Genomic DNA, 26,907 nt, shown 5'->3' with positions numbered 1-26,907 from the left:
CACCAGGCCGGGGAAAGCCCCTCTCCCCAAGAAGGGGACTCCAAGAAGAACCAAGCGATCTACTGCTTCAATAATGTAAATAGCTTGGCATTTTTTCACTCCAGTGGGAAAGGAACTGGAGAACAAAGCTGGCTAGGAGCTCACCCATAGCCCTAAGAAGCACCCCTTCTGTTTCTATCTAGTTCCCAAGCCCATCGGTCAGCATAGCAATGAGAACATGCAGAAAAGCAAGGTGGTGTATAATTCCACAGATAGTTGGAAAAGTTATGCCAGCGGCATTCTCAAATGAAGTTATCACTGTCAAAGAGCTACATATTTAACCAGTCAACTGATGAGTGTGCCGAGTCTATCAAGGTAATTTTCTATATGTTAATATTTTCCATAATAGTATGTGTAATGATCATGCCATACACACATTTACTCAATGGGAAACAAACCACAGGAGGCAAACTGTTTTTCTACAGAAATAATTTCATATACATGGCTGATGTATACAGTACACCCATCATTTGCATGGTAAATAATTAGGAACCATCTTTCAAGACCTAAATAAGTGACTGGCATCCCCAATAAAGCTCAAAGGTGGAAAAGACAGCAAGTCATTCACTTTCAATGTGATACAAAGGTTTACCCAGGAAAATGAACATACTTACAATTTGGTCTCATAATCCTTCCAGGCTTTGTCAAAAGGCTTTTTAAGATCCTTAGGAAAGAGAAAATGCACTTAAAATATGTTTATGACACTGGTATGTCAAAATGTATACTTAAGATATCATTCCAAGATTATAAATGCCTTTTTTGAAGAAAAAAAAGAAAAGCTTTCCTTTTTTAAAGCATTTCTTTCCCATGGATCTTAAGGCACATACATCTTTAAAGAACATGAAGTAAAAGCATGCAATTACAATTACTCTACAACAGCTATTCTACAGAGATTCATGCAGACTTGACAGTGTCATCACAAGAAATCTGACAAGAAAGCAGCAAAACCCAAGAAACCATTCCTAGAATGCTGTAGTTATCATATCCAAACACTTACCCCTTTGACTTCTTTTAAATCTCCCTTCAAAAGGCAATCCAACGTGAAGATAACATTGTGGTTCAATCCTTGGAGCTAAGAACAATAAGCAGTGCTATTCAGTATTGAAAGGATGCTAGAAAAACTATTCTTGCCATGCTTCAATTTATGTTTATTAACATAAGAAATGTAAACTATCCTCACTAAATTATCAGTTTGCATAAGATTGAGTTTTTCTCCAAAACAAAATAGCACCACTACCACAAAATTGCCTCAGCGCATGAAAAAGCGAAATGCTTTTACAAGTAGGCTTCAGAATGTTATTTTTACTCCATATAATAGTTGAAAGCTTTTTTTAAACATCAACGCTTTTAGGAAAGGTATTTTCTTTTGTCAACTTTTCAGGAGAGAAAATGCTTTTCTTTGGGTGGAAAGGGAACAATTTACTCCCCAATAACAGAGTTAAGGATGATCCTCTAAAAGCCGAAGTGTACAACCTGAAATATACTGGACCTTTTAAAATAGAAAAAAATCACTCTTATTTTTATTGAGGTACTTTGAAGCCAGCACAATAATAAACACAAAGAAAGAAATAGGATGTCATAAGGAAAAGAGGAACGCCTGACTGTTTAGAAGTCTGTATGTATCAAAAAACTATTACTCTTGTTTCAGATGTTTCTACATTGTGGCACCCATTCGCTGATACAACTTCTACACGTTTAAAATAGCATTTTCAAAGAACAGATGGATGTGAAGGTACAGTGTACAAGTCAAGTTCTGCTCTTCCCAATACATCTAATACAATGTGTTATAAAATCACCTGCTATTTTCCGGTCTATTTACAGAAATTAATTCAATAGATGCTTTGAATATAAGCTGGCCTCCTATTTCCTGATTGTAATCATGTCAGCCATTCTTCCTATTCATCTTTCCCTACTTAGAAATGCATGTCTCTTAAACAGCACAAAATATTCCATAAGTAATATCTCCAACAAATTATGTTCACACATATTTGGAAGAACATGTCATCATTTCCATAATGCTTGGACCAGCAGATCCTCCATATTATCCACAAAGGAAACAGCCTTCTTTTCCCTTCCCATAAGATTGCCATTGCATGTATCAAAATGTTCCCTCAATGACTCCAACCCATTTCAAGTTTGCACGATTCTTTGTAAACCATATCTGACAGTGACCTTCAAAAGGAAACTTAATATTTTGTGCAGCCTCGAGTTAACTTAATAAACGAATCACCAAAGTTAATTTTCAGTTCTGTCTACTGGTAAATTATCAACACAGCTACTCATGCACCTTTACGATTTAAAGGTATTTAATTTTGCTATAAGGAAAGAAATCCTAATTTAAAGAGAGAAGGCTGTTTGTCATTCTACACAGAGACTTGATTTTTAAGAACGAATGATCTAAGCTGACTTCAATGCTTGTCACACCAAAATAAATTTCCAGAACTGGCAAAATGGAATCTTTCTGGGAAGATCAGTGGACTCTGCCAAAATATGATGGGTAACTTCATTGGACAGGGTCAAAACGTATCTCAAGGAAAGAGACTTTATATTAGTAAGGAACAACCAAAATTTATGGTGTTTGTCTTTTATTGCTCCTCAACCTCTCTTGGGGCAGGGGAAGGCAGGGTTTTGTCTTCTAACTCCACAAAAATATACATGCTGTAACATCCAGAAACAAAAGATACAGATCTGAAGGCTGTCACTTTCATTTCCTCCCTGTGATTTTTGTAGCCACCTCTGCCTGAAGAAGCAGCCAGTGAGTTTTGAAAGCTAGTGTAATGCCTTCTTGTTAGCCTAATGAAGGTATTGCCTATCTGTGATCTGTATGTTGTTTAACAGAAAAGGAGATAAATGTTCTCTTCAACAATTTATGTCTCAGCAAATTGTGGTTTCTAATTCAGTTTCATATAGGAGAACTGATAAGGAGAAGAAAGAGAAGGATGAGAGGATAGGAGGCAAGGTAAGAGCATAAAAAGTGGTTGGCATTACATATTAACTGATTGACTGCCAATGAAAATAAAGAGTACCAGAATGTCTACATTTCCAGAATAGCTCTTCTACATTTAACCACTGCAGAAAAATATTTTGTAGCTTTACACATGTACTTTCTTGAGCAACAGATGTCTGGGTGTCTAAAGCAGTGGTTCTCAACCTGTGGGTCCCCAGGTGTTTTGGGCTACAACTCCCAGAAATCCCAGTCGGTTTCTGGGAGTTGAAGGCCAAAACATCTGGGGACCTACAGGTTGAGAACTACAGGTCTAAAGGTTTCAGGAAATTGATTTTTAAAAAGAATTTAGGGATACAAGAGAGACTACCACACCATTAGAATGGTTGCCACAGTATGTATTATCATACCTGTATAGATTAAGTTTCATCTAGAATTTTTTTACCTATTCAAATCAGATTCAGTTCTCTTTGTTGTCATCTTGTGACTACACATATAATGCCAGTGTCCAAGAAATATGATATGGCATCTAAAATCTAACACTGATTCTATAAAATCAGAACTGTTTTTGAGTTGAGGCCACTTATATAAATCAGCATTTGCATAATAAATTATTACGAAAACAATCCTGGTTTAAAATGTGAATGTTTTGATGAAGCAGAAAATTAAAAAAATCCTTACCAGATTTTTCAGCAGTGTTGACAATTCTTTCGTCAATGTGGAAAATTTTACAAAAGCAGTGCCAAGATCTGGATTATCTCTACTTAAGAAATTACTTCCAAACTTATCTAGTACTTGTGCATAGTTTTCTTCATTTTGGACATGTTCTGAAAGGAAAAGTACACAATTGTGTTTACTTTCAGGAATGATACATTACACGAATATTGACAAAATACATTTGTTCCAGAAGAGCATATGTTGATTCAGGTTTTTCTTTTTATTTTTTTAAGCACTGCAATTCTGTATTGTCTGAAGTAAGATTGTTGCACTGTTAACAAGCAAGATATTTTCCAAGCAGCCCTTTGGTCTTGAAATGGTAACTGGAGCTTAATAAGTTAATTTCAAAACAAGGACTTGAAGAATGGCTTAGCAATAAAAACTCTGGACTTTATTCCACACTGCTCTCCCCTTTCTAAACACTTTGAAACCGTTGAGGGAATGAGCCCTTCTAACAAGGCAGGGGAACTTCCTGTCTGCTATGTCAAACACCTAACAGTCCAAAAAAGGGAGGGAGGAGAAGATGGTCATAGATCTTCTTCTGGACTCCGGAACTGGGTTATAGCTGGAGTAAACAACCAAAACATATATGGGATAGGAGCTTTCAAATTTGCCCAAGTTAAATTGCTGCAGTGGTGTTATGTAAGAGGCATTCCTATGGGCAGTCTGCTAGCAAGAATTACATTTCTCTCCAAAATCCTGCTTCATGAGCCTGGAATGGTAATATTTAAAAGTCACATTTCCCATCAAGTGATGTCTGGTATAAGATCAGCTGCTTGGGTCTACTGTAGATTTGTTGGAACCAAGGGGAAAATCAGATTTCCCTACAAGTGGATTCTGGTGTAAAAGGCAAAACATCAGCTGCTTGGGTTTACTCTACAGTAGTGGGGTCAGAAGGGGAAAGTCAGGTTTCTCTTCAAGTGATGTCATATTTAAGAATAGCTGTTTGAGTCTACTCTAGAGTAGTGTTATCCAAGGGGAAGGTCAAGTATCCAGTAAGCTTTGTTTCCCCAAGGTTTTTTTTTTTCCTTTTAAAAAATGAAGTGGGCAGGGACTACACTGGCTTGTGGGATAAATCTGAAAACTGATAATTTTAGTAAAACATGTGTAAAGAGGAAAGAGAAACAGAAGGATGTCCTTTATAATGCTACGGGACATAACACCATGGTAATATGACACTTCCCACCCCACCATGGGATAGAGTCCTTAGTGAAAAAGCTGAAACAGTATCACAGGAATCTCTTGTAATAATGTACTGGTTTAGTGTGAGTAGTGTTAAGATTTACAAAGAAGCATCAAACCACCACATTTTGATGCCACAATGTCAAACCCCTCTTTGGCCAAATCCATTATAAAAAGTGGCTAAGATTTGGTATTTGTAGTAAGTGACAGATGACTAACAATAGAAGGATAGGTACTTCCCAAGTTATGGTTCTGTAGGTTTTTTCTTAAGTTAAATTTGTTTGTAAGTTTAAAAAAAACACATGAGACTGGAAAGTGCAACCAAAAAAACAGGTAAAGACAATCCCAATAAGGAGAAACTAAACAGCATCATGTGTCATATTACAGTCAGGCAGTATAGTTTATACTTCATATATCCTTTTATCTTTTCTCTGATATCAGATTATCACTGTTACTACAATGGTTTTATTTAGCTCCATAAATATGTGAATTACCATAATAACAGTTGTCCCTAGATATCAGAGAAAAGATATAAGGAGATATGAACTATATCTATACTGCTTGACTATAATACAATTGATAGATGATGCAATATATTCTATTATAGGCGCCCCAACTTCCTTTCGGGGAAGGCAGGCAAAGCAGGTCACAACATAGTAAAACATCTCAATAAAACACTGCTAATTATAAGTACCAAATTACACTTTAATTTTCAAACACCCATTAAAACATTTAAAAGCACTGCCTTAATACAAACATTAACATGTTTAAAAACGAAGACATTCATTCAGATTAATTTAATTGCTAAAGATCTGCCTGAACAAAAGTTCCTTTGCTTATAAGTAGAAGGACAACAGAAAAGAGGCTAAATATACTTCCTTGGGAAATACACAGCTACATTTTTAGGGCTCCTCTGCCTTCAGGGAGCAATTAACAGATGGGGAATGTAGAACGACCAGCAGCTAAAGGGTACAGCTACATGCACCATTTTAAATAGGGTCTTAACTGTATAAGTGTTACCTTACATTTGCAGTCTATCAGCAAGCCTTGAGCAATAAAACCATCACATGTTTCATTAGTTTTGCCTTATTTTGCATATTGAAACTTTTGATAAATTAGAGGTTGATTTTGGTTTTAAAAATTGACTCCTTTTTGACATGGAAAGCCTTAAAACATAGCTGCATTTGCTTGAAAGATTAAGTGGGCAAATACTCAGTGTGATAATCAGATTTCCTTTTCCAAAACCAAACACTAATGCGCAGGAGGCTCCAGGTCACGCTGAGACATCGTTGTTAGAAACTCTATGATGGCAACATGGTCAGAATTAAATTTACAACTCATCAAAATGGGAAATATATGGCCCTTTTCAGATTGTGGAACTACAATTCCATCCTTACTGAACACTGTCTATACTCAGAGCTGATACGTATTACAATTTACAGCATTCGTAAGATCACTCAAGGCCTTCTTTGCACTGCATCATCCCTGTCTAGCATAGTCAATGTTGAGTGGGGCTGGTAGAGATAAATAAATAGGACTTCCAATAAAAAAACTCATAGCATTGCACAGCACTGTATTTTAAGTGACAACACTACTGAGACATTCTGAAGAACCAGAAGGTGACAGCTTTTCAGCTCTCTTATCAGCTGAGTAAAATGAAGACGAGAATGAAGAAAAAGCAGTACTGAACCAGCAATCAACAAGACAGCTGCATCAATTGCTTCAGCACCAGTTTCTCTCCTTTTCATACATTTTTTTTGCATTGAGTTCTTATTTTGTTTGGCAGAATTTCCTGCTTGCTCTGAACTGAATAGGCCTGAGAAATAATAAATCAGTCATTCTGCTTTTCTATGACAGCTGAACTACCTAAGGCATTGGTCCATTATTTATGATGTCAAACCAAGAACCAATATTGGATTTCTCCATCTTGCTTGTTCAACAAAAGCACAGGCAAGTTTGCTTGTTTCGGATGTGATGGACAGACAAGAAATTAAAGTTAATAAGTTGAATTTAAACACCTCCGCAGAGCCATTAAGTTTGATGACACATTTGCTTTGGCTTAACATGGTTTTTAACTAAAATCTGGTATTACTTCTGATCTAATCAACTAGGAATCTTCACCATTACTTTCATTAGCATACTGACATAACACCAGCCAGTTGTCTATCTTTATAAATGTTGACATAGCTACTGTATGTATTGGATGGAAGAATACATTCTTTTTCCTCAATCCCTTGACAGACTTCCAAATTTATTCTGAGTCTTCACTTGCTCAAAGTATTAGATACTAAACTTTACTTGACTATCTGCAATCTACATTATGTAATTATGCTTATATGCAAACTATATTATGTAATGGACTATGCCCACTTGTATACATAAACTAAAAAAAACATTCATGGGAAATAGCAATTTGGTCATTTTAAGGCTTTCTAACCAAGCTGGGGAACATTCCAGACATTCTTGGACTCCAAACTAGTTAGCCTTAGCCAATATAATCCACCGTGAGGGATGACAAGACCACAAGTTCAGCAATATCTGGAAGTCCACAAGCATGCACAATCCATATTGTTACTGCATTGAAATATCCAGGATGTTGTTAGAAGGGGTACTTTAAAATTCCTTCTACTGGCTAAGAATGAAAAACTTCTTGTGCTTCCAATAAACATAATATATTGGCTAGTTAAATTCTTAAATTATTTTGATAGTAACATAAAAAACAGGTATTTAAGATGCCTTCCACATTTTCAAATATTGGGAATACAAATATTCCAAGGAAACTGACATTTCACCAAAACAATTCAGCCGCACGGAAATATTTTCTATAGCATGGATCAATGCAGGTATGAGCAAATTATAGATGACTGGGACCATGCACACCGACCACCAGACCTCAGAGGGCTGCATTAACTCCACATTGACTTCACAGTCTTCCAGACTGTTTTGTTTAAAAAGACAATTTTCACCCTTCCATCCAGTTGTTTTAGGTCCAGGAGTGAACATTTTTAAAAATGGGAAAAGTCTGGAATGAGATAAAGCATAACTGCCCCATGCTATTGGCCATTTGGAAGCACGAAAATATTCTGCAAAAGTGGGGGTCCTTGGGGGTTGAAAAAATGTCTACATGGTAAATGCAAAGCTTCCTGGCCATGTTTTTGCCATCCCTGTTGTAAACTCACCAGTATATGAGATAGCAACAACAAAAATAAGATGGTGAATATATGAAGAGAAGTTTATTGTCTACAGTCATGATTTATAACAATACAGTCTTTACACAGTGTGTTTTCTAATGGTATTCTCAGACTGCTAGCGAAATGAGTGTTTGGCTTTTAGTCTCTGATAAAACCTGCTGCTTCAGAAAAGGCTGCTTCTTACTATGGAATGTTGCCTTTAGGCTATATATACAAAAGGATGAATGGTTGAGTGGAATGAGTGCCAAGCCCATGTACTCATGCTAAAGCCATCCACGACAATTTTGCTCTATTTAAATCAGGGGTCCTCAGCTTTTGGTTCACCAGCTGCTTTGGATTTCAAAAACACCACAAAATATGGCCCCTGGTGAGGGATTATGGGAAATTAAGTCAGGAAAACAAAAGATGCAGATATTAGAATAGTGGTGCACAGCCTATGGCCCTCCAGGTGTTTTGGACTCCAGCTCTCAGAATTCCTGACAATTGGACAAGATGTCTCAGGTTTCTAGGAGTTGCAGTCCCAGAAGATCATAGCCTGTGCTGTGCAGCACTGTTTTTAAAGTACTTAAACATTCTTTACTATACATATGACTTTTGTTCCGTTGCTCAGTGTATATACAAAAATTCCACATTCCAAACATGTCACAAAATTCGCATTTCCCCCATGAATTATTATTTACAAAATTAAATACAATTACAGCTATGACACATGAGAAAAATATAGTAGCTATAAACCTGCACAGCAAGAATAAAGAATAAAATTAGTTAGGACAAACAGATCAAATGGATTCTCCAACAAAACCTTTCTTAAACATTGAAATGTAGTCAGTAGCACAATTCATTTTGCAAATACTGTTGAATAACACTGTGTTGTAAAAGAAGCTTACCTTGTGCAGAATTATATATTGCTTTTACAGCTTTTTTCACTTTCTGTAATGAAGTTCTGTCCTGATCTAGTGCCTAAAAAAAGGGGGGGGGGGGAGAGAAAGAGACACAGTGTCAAGGACAGTGTTCCATCTATTTTCAATAGTACAGCTGAATGCAAAACAGGAGTGTCTTATAAACAAATGCTCAGTAATTTCAGGAGCTACCAACATAGTAGAGCCCTTGTTATAATCCTGGGGAAGTCTGTGGTCAGACTTAGAAACCTTCCAACTCTGAACCGGAACGTTTCTATGTTTAAAATCATATTGAGAAATTGTTGTAGTAGACCTAGATGACATTGCGCTAATTGTGTTCTGACAGTCTATGTTTTATTTTTCAGTATCTATCTGTCTGTCTGTGGAGCTCATGCTTGGCTTTAAGGACAGAGAACATCTCTGATTTCATTTACTAAAATGTAAATATACAGCCAGGATCCAATGTTGTACTTCTGCTGGATCTTACTATTCCGGAAGAATTGACAGTTTACCCCTCCTGCAGTCCCTGACACATCTTTAAAAACATCCTTCAGGGTATGAGAAAGGAGACAGCATTGCAATGGAAAGATTATGATGTTACTCACAATGGGTATGAAAATACACAATTGGATCTTGCCTTCTACAAGGAGCCTAACAAGCAATACAAACAATTATTTGTTTTAAAAGAATCTTAGTGAAATCCTATCTTGATTTATTGGAAGTAAACCCTATTCCATTCAACACAGTTTACTCTCTAGCCAGTATGCTTATAATTTCCACTTTATTGCAGGATAAAGCATGTATATTAAGTCCCCTGCATGAGAGATAAAGTGGGGTATAAATATAATAATAATAATAATAATGAAAAAGTTATGGAAAATGAAAATGTCAAACTACCCTGGGACTTCCAAATTCAGACTGACAGAGTTTTGGAGCACAATACTCCTGACCTCATGATCATGGGGGGGGGGGGGGGGGGCAAGTATGGATCGTCGATATTGCAATCCCAGGTGATAGCAGAATGCACAAGAAGCAACAGGGTAAGCTTACAGGATATGAGGATTTAAAGACAGAACTGCAAAAACTTTGGCACAAGCCAATAAATGTGATCCCAATGTTGATCGGCACACTGGGTGCTGTGCCTAAAGACCTTGACCTGTACTTAAAAACAATCGGCACTGACAAAATTACCATCTGTCAGCTGCAAAAGGCCATCCTATTCGGATCTGCACACATTATTCGCCAATACATCACACAGTCCTACACACTTGGGAAGTGTCTGACGTGTGATCAAATACAAAAGCCAGCATAGTGATCTTGTTTCCTATGTACTACTCTTGTTAAATGGGGCCCCCGGTGGCGCAGTGGGTTAAAGCACTGAGCTGCTGAGCTTGTTGACCAAAAGGTCGCAGGTTCGATTCCAGGGAGCGGCGTGAGCTTCCGCTGTCAGCCCTAGCTTCTGCCAACCTAGCAGTTCGAAAACATGCAAATGTGAGTAGATCAATAGGTACCGCTCTGGCAGGAAGGTAACAGCACTTCATGCAGTCATGCTGGCCACATGACCTTGGAGGTGTCTACGGACAACGCTGGCTCTTCGGCTTAGAAATGGAGATGAGCACCACACCCCAGAGTGAGACATGACTGGACTTAATGTCAGGGGACTACCTTTTTTTAAATCTTGTTAAGTATCAAATAATAATAATGAAAACTGTTGTAAGTAAATATAGAACACAGAAATTTCGAATGCTTTGGTATATCACTATAAACGCTGCTTTGAATATATTATTTCATTTGAGTACAACAATTAATTGGAGAGGTGAGCTTCTTAAAAAGGAAGATCTACAATTTTGGGACTACCATACAAAACTCACTGTAACATGCTCCATTTATTCTAGAAAATATATAAATATTACATGATGGAAGAGCAACGAACCCTAAAAGAAAAATCACTCCCCAAAGCTTATTTCTGTTATCCACCAATAATTCGTTTTTAGATAAGGTTATTATTATTATTATTAAACTTTATTTGTACCCCGCTAGCATTTCCCGAAGGACTCGATGCGGCTTACAAAGGCCAAGGCCTCAACAACACAATAGCATAACAATGCAATTCAAAAGAACTACATTGTAGGATTGAGGCAAAAGTTCAATTAGTAAAGCAGGCAAATTTATTTTACAACAGCCACCATTTTTTTTAACTCAGTGTGCATTACTTTAAATTAGTAAGAAAGTAAGACTTATTTTCATGAGACTAACATTTTAGTATTTCAAGCTCAGTATTTCAAGCAAGCTTTGCAAGAGCTCAACATCATGTTTGGAATTCAAGGGACTGATTGTTGTTGTTGTTGTTTGAATTTTCAATAATAAAAAAATAACCAGCTTAAAACCAAGCAGACTGCAGGAAAGACACTCAACATATGGAGTTAAAAACAAAAGCTTAATTCCTCAGCTGTTACAAGTTATTTATTCCAGAAGTAACAATGAGCTCAATACATAATTTTCATTAGGTGACACATTTTGACTTTCTTTTAATAAGACAAGACAAGTGAAATAAAAATACACAATTGAAAAACATTTTGCAATTTAGCCATGTGTCAGCGGGCACAAGTGCAAATATCTAAAAACTAGCACAAGTACATACAAAACAGAATACAATAGATAACATCAGCTAATGCTCCAGCAAAAGCAATTCCATCCCCTTTCACTGATTTTTTAATTTAGTTGGTTCTACAAATGAAATCCAGTGTCTGGTGTCTTAACAGAATATAGTAATGGGATAGATAGCCTTTCACCTCTAGGTCACTAAACTAATCCAGCTCAGATCAACAACAATTCACATATGTTACCATCTGTTGAGTGTCTGGTGTCTAATGTCTGGGGTGAAGTCACTTAGCACTCTCATTTTATTTCTACTAGACATAAAATAACTGAAGCAAAAAAGAGGCATCTTCACCCATGGTTTCAGTTGTTAGAATTTTTTTGCCCTAGCGTGATGTACTAAAATTCACATGTCACTCTAAGTCTTATCCTCTAGTCTTAATGTTCTTCACTATTTTCCTTTTGTTTTGTTTTAGCTACTCCAGATAATTTGAAATCATCATGAAACTTCACCATCAATACGGTTTTCTCAATGGCGGCCTCTAGATTATGGAACACTTTACTAAAGAAGGTTAAGTAAGTCTCGCTGTTGTTTCATTTGCACCATATTTAGTCAAAACAAACTATTTAATTTATTCCAGAACAGACTAAAGACAGGAAATGGCATAATCCCACTAGAGGATACATCCAACCAAGATTACTCAGACATACCATCAATGAACAACAACGTATTCTGGACAATGATGCTATCCTCTCAAAGGCTCTCAGTGGCAGGCCTTTACTTGCCTACAGACAGTCTCCCTTTCTCAATTATGTTTTTACAGGAGGACACACAACATGAAAGGGGTGACAGGTACAAGACCATGCCACAAACCTAGATGTCAGTTCTGCCTACACATCTATTCGGGAAATGTCATCAAAGGACCTAATCACATTATCCACAATATTAGAGATTTTTTCACTTGCTTATCCTCTGATGTGAAATATGTCATTGTTTGTCAACAAGAATTGTATATGCAAGAAATTGGAAAACTAAAGAAAACCCAACAGAAGAAAACTGGAAATTAAAAATAATGGATATAAAGAACATGGACAGGTTGACTTATCTTTTGAAAGACTATCAAAGCAAACCCATGAATCCTATGACTTTATTAAATGCATTTTTTCTTCTTTGAAAACAAAAGGAAATGAAGTAAATATGAGAAGACGGAGAGATTAACTACAATTAGTATTTAAAAGACTAATACCCCAGACAGGAAAAAATTCGGAAGTCCACAAGATTTTATTTCTATCTTTTTTTTTAAAAAAAAAAGTCATTTTTTTTTACTCCCCTTCTCCTTTTTATCCTATTTCCTTCAACCACTTCACTATTACCTCCATTTGTAGGGAAACCACTTTACCATTTTCACCCCAGATAGATTTTTCCCCGCAACCCAGTCATACCCCCCTAATTTTTTTCTTCCCCCACAAATTCAATAAAGTATTTTTTTTAAAAAAAAAAACAACATTTTTTTAGCATTCTACCTTGGTCAAACAAGCCAGTCTCTACCGCAGAGGATAAACTGAACACAAATCAAACATTACAAATATAAAGACATGAAAACAAATTGAAAAACACTTCAATCTTTCAAGGCATTCCATCTTCAGAACAGTAGTTCTTAACAACAAACAAACAAACAAAAAACTACAAAGAAAGATTAAAAAAAGAAACAACAAAATTGGAATATAGACACTGGGTTGAATAGATACTATGGTTTCTTGACACACTATACGTATTATAAAGCTAGTTAACACCTAAGCCCCATGGGTGCTTTCTTGGTCAATTTATCACATCTCTTTTCTGATTCATAGCCAGCATCCTACTACATTCAACTTACTCTTCCTATCCTTCATATGGTTATCTAGTAATTCTGGCTTTAGGCAACATCTTTCCTCCTGCCTTTGTCTCAAAACAATCATTATTAAAACTGAACATGTCACCTCATTACCATTATAGGCAAGATGACTAAACTAGAATTTCATAAATAGAAATTTACCTGTGCATAACCAGAGAGTTATAAGGATCTGTTTGTTCTACCTTGTCCTAGCCCCCCTTGAAAGATATTTCTCCTTGGCCTTGGATTCTATATTCTTAGTGGATTTTTTTTTTTGCAAAAGATTAATAATGCAAAGCCAGTCTGGATAAATAAAGCTAACAAGCCTCACAATGGGTAGTAATATATAGAAATGGCCTCAGATGTTAGAAAGTTTATGAAAATTTGTATTTCACAGTTCATTATATCAGCTAAGCAACACACACGAGTGCTGGGTTTCTTATTCTAATAAAAATAATTAGGCAAAAAGAAATTATGAGATATGTATATGTGATCAGTCTAATATAGATCCTTCAAGATACATGAACACTGAAGTAGTGATGTAGCTCTGATGTAGAAGTAAGCTTTTTAAAAAAATAGTATACAGTATCAATACTTGCATGCTTGCTTTGTTCAGTGTGTGCCTATTTATGGAATTTATTCCCCAACCACCCTCTTTATTCTTTGCTATAGCAAAATTAAGAGGCTTTGGATCTCCTTCCTGATGTGTTTCCTTCTAGAAGTAAGGAACACTGGGGGGAAATCAAACTTGAAGTTCGCTTAGGGAGAATAACCATACCCATAATTTATCATTGCCTATAAAGGTTTGTTCCTATGCACTTCACTCTAGGGACCTGAGGAGGTGGGGAAAAAGCCACCAACTTCTTTCTCTCAGATAGTTTCTAAGATACCACAATAACATTATACTCAAGTAAGGTGTTCAACAAATACTAGAATTTAAAAGTAGACAGCTAAGGAGATGGAGAGAAACAACCAAACTTGTTCAAACACAGCCTGCGAAAGAATAATCCTGCACTTCAGTGTCTGCCATCAACATTATAAACATATTTCTATGCCATTACCATAAGAATTATGTAATTATTTAACCCCCCACCCACCCACCCACCCACCCCAAACAGTCTTATTGATTCTGAGTAATGATTTTTAAGAAAGTCTCAAAACCCTGTTAATCTTTGGAAGAGAACATGGAAGAGTAAAGATTTGAGATATGTGAACATATACATATCTAAACAAAAGAAAAGCACAGTAAGTTCAGTGAAGCTTACTCCATGCGAATTGATACACAACTGCACAGTAAATATATATAAAAAACCACATAATGATTTAGAATATCTTTAAGTTGAATTGTTATATAAAAAAATTCCCAATCTATACATCCACAAGTATCTTAAATGATACAACACAATATTTTATTGATCAACTCCTGACATATACAATCTTTCAATTTACAAAGAATATCTGAAGATTAGATAATCATAATTTAAATGTATTGGTGACTTATCTCCTTAAGCAAGCAGACTTATTGCCTCAAAAGTAAAATAATATTTCCACTTTACATATACTTATATTTAGTTCTTTGTCAATGTGATGCTGCTGAAAAAAATTCTAGACCTCAGGCAAAACATAAATAAAGACATTCAGTATGGAAACAAAAAGGGTTTTTTTTTTGTTGCTTTTTTATATGTTTATATGCATTTTAATTTTAATGTATATGTTTATTTTATTATATGTCTATTTTATGTGGCATCAAATTGCTGCCTTTTGTAAGGCCATTCTGAATCCCCTTCGGGATGAGAAGAGCGGGGTATAAATACAGTAAACAAACAAACAAACAAATAAATAAATTCTTCACACAGCCAAATGCCTCCACACAACCAATTCACAATGTTTACAACGTATAATGCCAGATTCATTTTTGCCAAGAGGACTGGGAAAAGCTGTGAATCAAATATTCAAGAACACGAATCTTGCTTCTACTAAATATATTTAACCCCTTTTATTTCAATCTGGTGGGAAAAATAATTGCTAATTTGTCTCATGGTGGGGGTAGGAGAGGGATTCAGAATAAAAGGTAGTACCAATCTGGAGAATCTGGAGAAACACTCGAACCGAGGATATTGCCTTTAAAACCTATCTTGCCATTAATTCCAGAGGGTCAGATCACTGGGAGTAGATAACAATGGGTTAAATGGCAGGGAAAACAAAATCAAAATGTCCTCTATACAAGATTACAGAAGCTGCTAAAAGGTCTCCTTGGCATATATTTTTTTAAAGTGTTCGCTTTCCAGAAATGGAAAAATACACTGAAGTTGAAGTAAGGAAGTTTTCTTCCATATCACTTACTTTCTAGCTTTCGTAGTGTAAATGTTAAAAAATGGACTAGGTATCGTTGCATTATTCAACATAAAAGATTCCTCAAGTTTTAGTCAGGCCTTTTTAATGACCTTTTTCCTTCCATGAAGAAACCCCTCCAACGCAAAAACTCAAACTATTCTTTAAATACTTTCAGAACCAGGCCCAAAACAATGCAAAAAACAAAGGAAGTAGAAGACAAACCAGCTGGTGTTGCTAATAACAAGAAGAAACTGTCACCTTAAAAATAAATAAATAATGTATTTGTGCATTGCTCTTCATCCAATAAATCAGGAAACCCTGCAACTCCTTTATTATAAAAACATTAGACATCAATTAGCTCTACTCAGCACCATATTAATATATATCATAAGTCATTCTTGGAATACACTGTTAAAGAAAATGTGGTTTCCTAAGTTGAAAACATGTGTTGTAACGAATGAAACCTTATGTATCCCAAGGAAGGGACTGCAACTGAGAAAGCTTCTGCCTAGAGACTATTTCCTAGATATCTGAGGACCTAATAAGTACATAACCTAAAGCAGTGTTTCTCAACCTGGGGTCCAGAGATTTTTTTTTTTTTTTTTGGCCTACAACTCCCAGAAATCCCAGCCAGTTTACCAGCTGTTAGGATTTCTGGGAGTTGAAGGTCAAAAACATCTGGGGACCCCAGGTTGAGAACCACTGCCCTAAAGTCATCCAATCCTGCCTGGTCCTGGTTCGGCTCTAGTTAGTACTTGGATGGGAGATCACCACTGAATACCAGGCGCTGCAGCCTGTATTAAGAGGAAATAACTGGTAAAACCACTACTGAGTATTCCTTCTCTCAGAAGATCCTATGAAATCCATGTGGTCATTGTAAGTCAACAGGCACCATGAAAGCACATACACACACAAGTCAATAGCAATGCTTCCATGCCCATTTTAGAAGTAAACAGGCAGGCCAATAAAAACCACAGAGCAAAGATAGTACAAATTCAGCTTTGCATTCCATTCTGCATCAGCTGATGCCTTTTAGCAATTTCTAAGGACCCTTTCATGCAGAACACATTTATCAGGCTATTTTAATCATGTCCTTTTTTGACCACATTCTATCAGTTCTCACAGTCAAGAAGTTGAACATTAGGAAGAACCTTCTAACTGTTAGAACTGTTCAACAATGGAACTCACTGCCTTGGAGTATAGTGGAGGCTTTTAAACAGAGGCTGGATGGCCACATGTCTTTTCCTGCATGGCAGGGGATTGGACTAGATAACCCATGTTTATTGTTGTTGTTGCTGTTTATTTGTTTGGTCACTTCTGACTCTTCGTGACCTCATGTACCAGCCCAAGCCAGAGCTCCCTGTCGGCCGTGGTCATCCCCAACTCCTTCAAGGTCAATCCAGTCACTTCAAGGATGCCATCCATCCATCTTGACCTTAATCTGCCCCTCTTCCTTTTTCTTTCCATTTTCCACAGCATCATTGTCTTCTCCAAGCTTTCCTGTCTTCTCATTACGTGGCCAAAGTACTAATGGCTCATATGGTTCCTTTCAATTCTATGATTCAATTTGTGGAAAAAAAACCTCCTTAAACTCCTATCTATTTTGGCCTTAAATAACAAATGTGAAATTAGGACTACCCACAAATTATGCATCTGCTCCATAAGAAGGAATTAAATTCCACCGGAATCAAGTGGAAATCTCCCAAGCCCTGCACTGCTATACCAAGGGGAAAGAGATAGGTGTCATTTTCCTACTCATTGTATCTCATTAGAAATCTCAAAATGATCCCACCATTCATTTCATAAGATGTCTACAGGTGGAGAACAAGATGGTAGTCCTGCATCACCCAATAACCTAAATGTCACAGAATCAAGTCTAAGCCATCTAATCCTGAAGAAGATGATGGGTGGAAAGCACAACAAGAGGGCAGAGAGCAGGAAGAAGTCAACTGAGGAGGAAACAGGAAATTTAGGGAAATTATTCAGTCAATTAATTACCCACATGGTCACATGTGGTCTACTACCATGTGAACAACAGTAAAAACACTTAAGCCTTACAAAGGGATTCATTCCAAATACACAACACCATGTATTGCACAACAATATACAACAGAATTTAAAATAAAATCAATAGAGAAAGATATATGAAGAGTACCACCCTCACCTAATACCCAAAAGAGACCAATGAGAAGGGAAACCAATGCTTCAGGTCAAATGGACTTGAAAAAATGTAAAGACCATGGCCAGCTGACAGCTAAGCAACAGGTCAGTTCCCCTCTCTTTCATGTTCTATTCTGTATCAGGATTTTTTTCCTCAAATTTATTTACATTTTTTCTTTCAATTCATCTTGCATCTCAACTCTTCAGTTGCTTCCCAGCTATTCCCCAACTGCTGAGTCAAACAGCCTTTTGATACATTTCTCCCAATACTATTTTTCCTATTTATTTACTCATATACTGAATCTAACAGGACCATTTTATCCATTGTAACAAGTTTTAACATTTTGAAATTAATTAATTAATTCATTAAAGCATTGAATTAACTTCACTGTTGATCAGGACATTGATTGAGATGGGCAGTAGCAGTGCAAACAATTAAAGAAACAACAATTTGATGAATTAAAGGAAGGACCTCAAATAATAAGATGTCTTAATTGGCACAAATGCTAAGCAAATGAAGACAAACTCACACTTGTTGACTGCAGAATTACTCATTGTCCTGAATCAGTATTTCACAGGAGCACCCTTGACAACAATTACAGATGTGAGTCTTCTCAGGATGTAATTCTTCATTAATTTTGTCCTCCATGGAATCTATAAGTATGATACATAGTTCATACTTATAGATGCAGATGAAACGTCAGGAAAGAATGCTCCTGGAATATGGCCATACAGCCTGAAAAACTTACCACAACCCTATGATACATTTATTTCATGCTGCAAGGAAGTATTGCTACAAGAATTTTCTTCCAACTTTCAATCGGACCAGAAATCTTTTCCTTATATTTGTTATGTCTCTTACATTAAGTCTTTTTGCAAATCCACATGGACCCCACATAACATTGTGGAATGTCCTGGTGATAGTTGTCCCATGGACAGTTTTTTTTCTCGTCTTTCCAAAAACCTTAGAAGTTACCATAGGCCTTTGGGTTGCTTCCCCGACTAATGCCTTCTGGAACACTCTACAGATGTTGATTTTAGAGATTTTTACTCAAAATTATATGTCATATGTAAGATATGTCAGGATGGAGAGTACAAACACACAATATTTTTGTTGCGAATTAAAACTTTAAATTATTTTTTTTGTCATCCATTTCAGACATAAGAAGCATTCTTCTATTTATTGTAATAATAAATTTTGTTTTCAAGAGATACTTTAACATGAAGGTCACAGTACAATTCTTAGATGTAAATGCCAGTATAAATTCTAACACCATGTTTTCTGCAAAGGACTTAAACAATTGGTGTTTTGTTGTTTTACAAGATGCTCATTTGCAAGATACTAGGCATATCTCTCCAAACTATTTTTACAGCAGAGAAACCAATTTGATTAAACATTTACCATCTGCTAACAAACAAAATGCAAAAGCGACAAAAACAGCTATAGTAACTTCAATGAAAAGCAGTATTCCTACATCTTTAGGTATATATTAGGATTAAAATTAGAACATTTATATTTTTATAGTGTTGCATTTAAGTGTGTACACTGATGGAATACGCTTTAATCTGTGGAGGCTTCCAAGAACAGCAAGAGATGTTCCTGTTACTTCCAGCATTTTTCAAATACTCCCCCTCCCCAATCAATTGTTGAATGGTAAGTCAAAACTCTATTCTATTGATTTCAGTTGATCTATCCTAATGGGTTCCAACAATTTAGTTTACTCCACAATTAATATTCTTGTCCTAAAAGAACCACAAGACCATTGAAATGGTTTTTACAAAACAAGACTAAAATTCCACTTTCTCAGTCAGTTCCTCCTCAAGTACAGGAAACAAGAGATCAGTGTACCCTCAATTTTTGTGGGGGTTTCGTTCCAGGACCACTCACAATGAGTGAAAATCCACAAAGTAGGGACGCAATATTAATTTTAGTATTTATACATTATTTTATGTGTTATTTTCTTACCCACACTTCCTGCCCGCCTCCTGGCCCATCCCAAGGGCACCTGCATGCCTCCCTGGCCTCCGGAGCCAGGGAGGCAGCAGCAGACCAGGGAGGCAGGCCTTCCCCGCTGCACCTCTGGCCGCCGCACTTACGGAGTCCCTCGCCTCCACTGGACGTAATATTTTATATTTTTATTAATATTTTCAACATCCCACAAAATAGCAAGTCTGCTAAAAGAGAAACCGCGAAGTAGCGAGGGAACAACACTATGGTATAGCACAGGCATGGGCAAACCTCCGCCCTCCAGGTGTATTGGACTTCAACTCCCACAATTCCTAATAGCCTTCTGGAAGGCTGTTAGGAATTGTGGGACTTGAAGTCCAAAACACTTGGAGGGCTGAAGCTTGCCCATGCCTGGTATAGCATATATAGATCAAGCCGGAGACTAACACACAAAACAAAATATTTTAAACGAAACAAATTCTAATTTTCCAATTAAAGTGTATTTCTCCCCTAGATTGATATAAATGACTAGTGTACAGAGAGAGGACATTCCTCCTGTTGTGCCAGGTCCACTGGTTGCCAGTTTGCTACACAGAGAATTATAAAGTGCTGGCTTTAGTCTATAAAGCCCTAAACAATTCCGGCCCAGTTTACCTGTCCAAACATATCTCCCTCTATGAACCATCTCTGAGATTAAGATCATCTGGGGAGGTCCTGCTTTCAGTCCCGACTTCTTTGTAGATACAACTGGTGTGGAGGAGAGACAGGGCCTTCTCAGAGTGGAACTCACTCCCAAGTGACATTAGATCATCCCCCTCCCTCCTGGCCTTCAGAAGGAAAGTGAAAACTTGGCTTTGGAATCAAGTTTTCGAAGAATAGTCCAGTGCAATAATAGATATGGAATATGTGCAATGACTATGAAACGGCCTTGGACTACAGTTATGGATGGCGTGGTTTTAATATTGAATGTAATGTTTTTAAATGTTTACTATGTATTCATTTAATTTTAATGTTTATTGGAATTGTATGTGTTCTAAGGCATTGAATAATTGCTTATAAGTAAGCCACATTGAGTCCCCTTTGGGGCAGAGAAAGTTGGGGTACAAATAGGGCACATAAATAAATAAATAAATAAATAGTGCTAATCATGACTAAACAACATACCTTGCAAGTTTTAGAGTAACAGGAAAACTGAAAGAAATTCACACTTAAAACAGAAGTAACTGAAGAAGAAGTTTATGATTCCTATCACATCATGATTATGGTTCACACAACAGGTTTACACCAGTCTATATGAATGAAGGCTTAAATCCCTAAAGCTCCTAATCATTGTCCTGGATAAACATTAGAGACAAATAATAAATTGTGTGTGTGTGTTTCAGAGCTGAAACTTTCATGAAACATTCATTTTTCCTCTTGTTGTGTACACTCATTTTACTATAGCAGGGGTCCTCAAACTTTTTAAACAGAGGGCCAGGTCATAGTCCCTCAAACTGTTGGAGGGCCGGATTATAATTTGAAAAAAAAATAATGAATGAATTCCTATGCACACTGCACATATCTTATTTGTAGTGCAAAAACACTTAAAAACAATATAATAATTAAAATGAAGATTACATTTAACAAATATAAACTTATTAGTGTTTCAATGGGCAGTGTGGGCCTGCTTTTGGCTGATGAGATAGGATTGTTGTTGTTGTTGTTGTTGTTGTTGTTGTGTGCTTTCAAGTCATTTCAGACTTAGGTTGACCCTGAGCAAGGACCGGGTAAATGACCTTGGAGGGCCATATCCGTCCCCTGGGCCATAGTTTGAGGACCCCTGTACTATAGTCTCATAAACAGGATGTTCACATTTTTACAGTATTTGTCTGGCCAGAAGTAAAACTTGGATATGTTATGAAAAAGCTAACATATTGTTATTTTCTTGAGGAAGCAGTTACTTTAGTAATGACAAGTGACAATTTGTTGTCTTTTAAAAAATTAGTTGAAAATATAAAAAGTGGTTTAAAAATCCCTGAAATGATCCCCAAACAACGTTTTGATGTAATAAGTACATGTTAACACACTGCACCAAAACCCAAATTAAGTTAGGCATTATGCTGCTTCTAAAAATAACAATACCCCCATTGCCCCCTAAAGGAACATATTACTCCCAAGCACCAAACAGAAGCAACCAGGGAGGCAAGAGGAATCAAGTGCAGACACCATGGACAATGGCTTCTCTGTTGTTCTGGCTTCATGGTTTTGCAGATTGCATGCAGTTACGTATGCAGCCTGATCCAACGCAATTCACCCAAAATGGAATCACAGGTACATAATGGTTCAGGCTTAGCATAGGAACTTTTGCTAATGAATTTCAAGTGGTGAAGCAGTTCATTTTTAAACATGAAAGAGAATCGTGCCATGGAAAATTCTTATTTAAAAGAGATATCCAGACTTAAGAGCAGAGTGAAATCCCAGATTTGTGTGGAAACAACTGTTGTTCTCAAAAAGGTCATTTGGGTTTTTATTTCAGCGGGATAAAAACTGAAACAGATTACTTGGCATGTGGCAATGTATTCAGTTTGAAAAATGCAAACCCAAGCACCCTCTGGGACTTAATTATAAATATAGCGTGACTTAGCAATCTTCCCCTCCATCTATTTTTTGCCCTTAATGTGAAGTGTTTTCCTTCTAAAAGTTCTGGCATGTTGACCATGCTTTACTCAACACTATTTTAAAGCAAAGTGGTTTTTAAAAATGCCTCAGCAGTATCTGACTGTTAGATTGACAAATGTGAACATAAACAAACATCAGATTGTTTTTTCTTATATCTGACCGCAAGCAGTGGCACAATGAAAGTCCATTACTAGGAACACATTAAATCTGCAATTATGACATTTATCTGCTACAATGCTTCTTTGTGGTTTTACTACCTCAAACCACTCTTCCAGAATTCAAACACACACAAAGTGAGGTTTTTGGTTAGGTACAGAGTTTTTCCTACTATTTCTTTATAGCAGGCATGGACAAACTTTGGACTTCCAGTTGTTTTTGGACTTCAACTCCCAAAATTCCTAACAGCCAGTATGGTAGCTGGGATTTATGGTAGTTGAAGTCCAAAACACCTGCCTGTTTTATACTCTTTCTTCTTTCACAGACTTTCAAAACGAACGTTGACTTCAATTTAATTTTCAAAATACAACTGTGGTTGAAAAACCAAGGATATCACCAGAAAAAGTTACCATTGTATGTAAGCAGTGTTATCTAAAACTCAGTGAGGCTGAAAATTAATGGAATGGTTGCTTTGTGTCGCCAACATATCTCTATAGCACTCCAAAACTATTTGGGTCACACATAGCTGGAAAATTTTAGGAAATAACCCACATGGTCAGAATATTCTTTAAAAAAATTAAGCCAAAGCTGTTACAATTTGTGTAATTACTGTATATAAATATGTATAAGTCTAGCAATTTTGATTAAAAAATCAACCCCCAAACTCTGGGTTGTCTTATCTATAAGTTAATGTACAAACTGTATTTTAACTCTTATCAAAAAAGGAACAATTCCCTTCTCTGAGAAGAATGGATAAAGGGGAGAACTTAGCCTGTCCCAAGAGGGCATGAGAAGAAGCACCAACCCTCCTCTACACTTTGCCACTGAGCTGATTTTCGGGTTTTTGAATGCCTGGGTGGGAAATGGCAGCAGTGATGGCTCTTTGGCATATTCCCTCAAAGTAGCGTCAACACAGTAGAGGATGGCTAAGAATTAAGCCAGCATTTCTCAACGTGGGGGTCGTGACCCTGGAGAGGTCGCAAGGTGTCAGAGGGGTCACCAAAGACCATTAGAAAATACTGTATTTTCTGTTGGTCATGGGGGTTTTGTGTGGGGAGTTTGGTCCAATTCTATTGTTGGTGGAGTTCAGAATGCTCTTTGCTTGTAGGTGTACTATAAATCCCAGCAACTACAACTTCCAAATGTCAAGCTCTATTTCCCCCAAACTCCACTAGTGTTCACATTTGGGAATATTGATTATTTGTGCCAAATTTGGTCCAGATCCATCATTGTTTGAGTCCACAATGGTCCCTGGAGGTAAATGAACTACAACTTCACAACTCAAGATCAATGCCTACCAAACCCTTCCAGTATTTTCTGTTGGTCATGGGAGTTCTGTATGCCAAGTTTGGTTCAATTCCATTGTTGCTGGAGTTCAGAATGCTCTTTGATTACGAGTTAACTAGAAATCCCAGCAACTACAACTCCCAAATGACAAAATAAATCCCCACCCAATCCCACCAGTATTCACATTGGGGTGTATTGGGTATTTGTGCTAAATTTGGTCCAGTGAATGAAAATACACCCTGCATATCAGATATTTACATCACGATTCATAACAGCAGCAAAATTACATTTATGAAGTAGCAACGAAAATAATTTTATGGTTGGAGGTCACCACAACAAGAGGAACAGTATTTAGGGGTCACAGCATTAGGAAAATTGAGAACCACTCAACTAAGCTCTTGGCTTTCATCATTCTATTTAGATAAAGGGATCCTTCAAATTTACTTCAAATCTATCCTTAAATTAAATAGAAATACAGTCTTATTAAGTAAATATGCCTGAAGTACTTACGTTATAATCCTCAGTTCTAATATTTGTACCACAAGAATATAGTCATTCTTTTAATTATTGCGCAGTCAGCATTTATGCGTAAGATTAATATCTGCTGAAGCAATTCAATGGTGCTATTGCTGTAGTGACATGGTCAGCTATTTTGGAATATATTGTGTATTGCTGTGAAAGTCAACAGAATTTGTCACCTGCATACAAATTGTTCATTTCAACAACTGGATATTATTACAGAACTTACAAAGACTGTTCTATTTTAGATGATGAAATATACCGACTACTACTAATTTAAGGATTTGTTTGAATTAAACTTGCAATGAATGCTCAATATAAACAATTGAGTGTGCCCAATTCTCCCCTTATCTCTCAATTTCCTTTCACTTTTCTGTTAGCATGAGGTAAACCACAAAAGTAAAAAATAGATAACAGTGCAGTGTTCCATTTATGCTTAACTAAATGACATAAGCAATTGTTAACATTTTAAACCTATAAACCATTTTTCTCATCTGTCATTCTAGGTAATGATGGATATACATCACATACATTTTCCAATACAACCCAAATTATGGAGTATGCTATAAAAACTTCTTGTTTTCATCAAAAAAAGGTTAAAGCAGCTAACAATCCACATAATTAAAACTATTCAAAAGAAGTTACAACAGCTGCAATAAGCAAAACACCATGCCAGATGTAAGACAGCAGTAGCAAGTACTCAGTATCAGGATCAACATGCCGACCTCTCCAAAACTTCCTGGAATAGCCATATTGTAACTTTTTTCTAAAAAGGGCATTCCAAGACTGAAAAGACTTGTAGACAACTGGAGAAATTAAGCCAAAATAAAAATACAGGTCAGGGTCTCAGATTCTCTCAGTACACAGGAGGAAACATACAAGGAAATGGACTATTTAAGGTCCCAAGTCAGGATTTGGACTGTTATTTTTAAAAGTGGTTTCATTCTTGTTCTTACTGTTCTACTTTTTGTTTTTTTGTTTTTTAAGGAACAGCTTTTTTACTTTCCTATTTTATGATTATTTAACAAGGGCTACTTATAACAAAGACACACATCTGAAAACTACCAGCAGAACACATCTAAGCAATTGAAGACTCCATTAAGAATAAATAATATGCAAGGAAACAAAGAAAACAACAACATTACTAAGAGAAATTGGAATATGCCCAGACATGCTGTGTCATGCCAAAGTAAAATGAAGAGAAACTCTTTTAAAAAAAAAACCCCAGAAAGCTCTATTCTATCTCAAAAGAACCAGCTGCTTAAAGAGCTCATTTTTGAGTAAAATGCATAGTACTGCAAAAATCCTAGGACATATTTTGCTTTTTGCCATCTCATGCACTTTACTGGAAAAAAAGATCTTGCACAAAAAAGACATGCCAATGAAGCATTCCCAGAACAACTTCTTCTCATGTTTTATACTCAGAAGAAACAAAAAAGCAGCATATCACAACGAAAATAAGGGTGGCTGCAAGAGTCAGAATGGGCTGCAAATTTTGAGAGCATCCAATATTAGGATTTTCATATAACATTAGTGATGGTTACGATGATCATCACTTGCATTGCAACAGAAAAAAATATTATCTAGACACATTCTCTTCCTGTTCCAGATCCATATTCAATGCATGAAATCATGTTTAATGTTCATTGAGATGTTCAGAGTTTGGGGGTCAGAGGAGGTTGTATTATACTTCTGTATAACTTCAGTCCAGACTTGTTTTGAGATTGAGAACCTGACAGATGTCCAGAATAGGGCGAATAAAATGGTCAAGGGTCTGGAAGCCAAACTTATGAGAAGCAGCTTAGGGAACTGTGCATATTTAGCTTGAAAAAGAGACAGTAGAGAGGGGACATGATAATCATGTTTAAAAATGTGAAAGGATGTCATATTGAGGAGACAAGCATGTTTTTGTTACTCTAAAGACTAGGGCGCAGAGCAGTAGATTAAAGCTGCAGGAAATGGGATTCCACCAAAATATTAGCAAAAATGTCCTTTGAGTGTACGGAGTCTCCTCCTCTGGAGGTTTTTGGCTGGGTGGCCATATGTGGGGAGTGCATTGATTTTGTGTTCCTGTTATAGCCAGGGGTTGGACTAGATGGACCTTGTTTTCTTCCAACTTTATGATTCTGTGGTAGCTCCTTGGTTTTAATGAGTGTGCTGTTCTGAGAACTTTCTCATTTAATGATTATGTGGCACTGGAGATGCACATCAGTGGAATACGATCCTTGGACAGTTGAGAGGCATCACATGGCTGCTAGATCCATGACTTTCACAGCTCATTGAAAGGGTCAGAAGGGGACTGGATGCCTCCTTACAAGGAAGATTCTAGCATGCCTAAAGAGGACACTATTAGCCAATGTCCAACATTTTCTTTTGGGGGAAAGTGGGGTGGTCTCCCAGT

General features: G+C 36.7%; 1 protein-coding gene across 5 annotated transcripts in view; it reads right to left on the bottom strand.

The window, feature by feature from the left end:
- The window catches only part of ASAP1 (ArfGAP with SH3 domain, ankyrin repeat and PH domain 1), a 178,994-nt gene that overhangs the window by 76,389 nt on the left and 75,698 nt on the right, over positions 1-26,907 (bottom strand). For 4 of the 5 annotated variants that reach the window (XM_060775871.2, XM_060775877.2, XM_067467283.1 and 1 more), the window contains 4 exons: positions 8,961-9,033; positions 3,665-3,810; positions 1,037-1,111; positions 654-703 (listed from right to left, as the gene is read on the bottom strand). In XM_060775871.2, the coding sequence (XP_060631854.2) occupies positions 654-703; positions 1,037-1,111; positions 3,665-3,810; positions 8,961-9,033 (344 nt within the window). Of the gene's footprint in view, positions 1-653; positions 704-1,036; positions 1,112-3,664; positions 3,811-8,960; positions 9,034-26,907 lie in introns of those variants that run through there. The other variant, XM_067467285.1, reaches the window with a different exon arrangement.

The sequence above is a fragment of the Anolis sagrei genome, chromosome 4 (assembly GCF_037176765.1).
Source record: "Anolis sagrei isolate rAnoSag1 chromosome 4, rAnoSag1.mat, whole genome shotgun sequence".
In the NCBI taxonomy this organism is placed as follows: Eukaryota; Metazoa; Chordata; class Lepidosauria; order Squamata; family Dactyloidae; genus Anolis; species Anolis sagrei.
The sequence above is the reverse complement of the archived record's forward strand: the minus strand, read 5'-3'. Positions and strand labels throughout refer to the sequence as shown.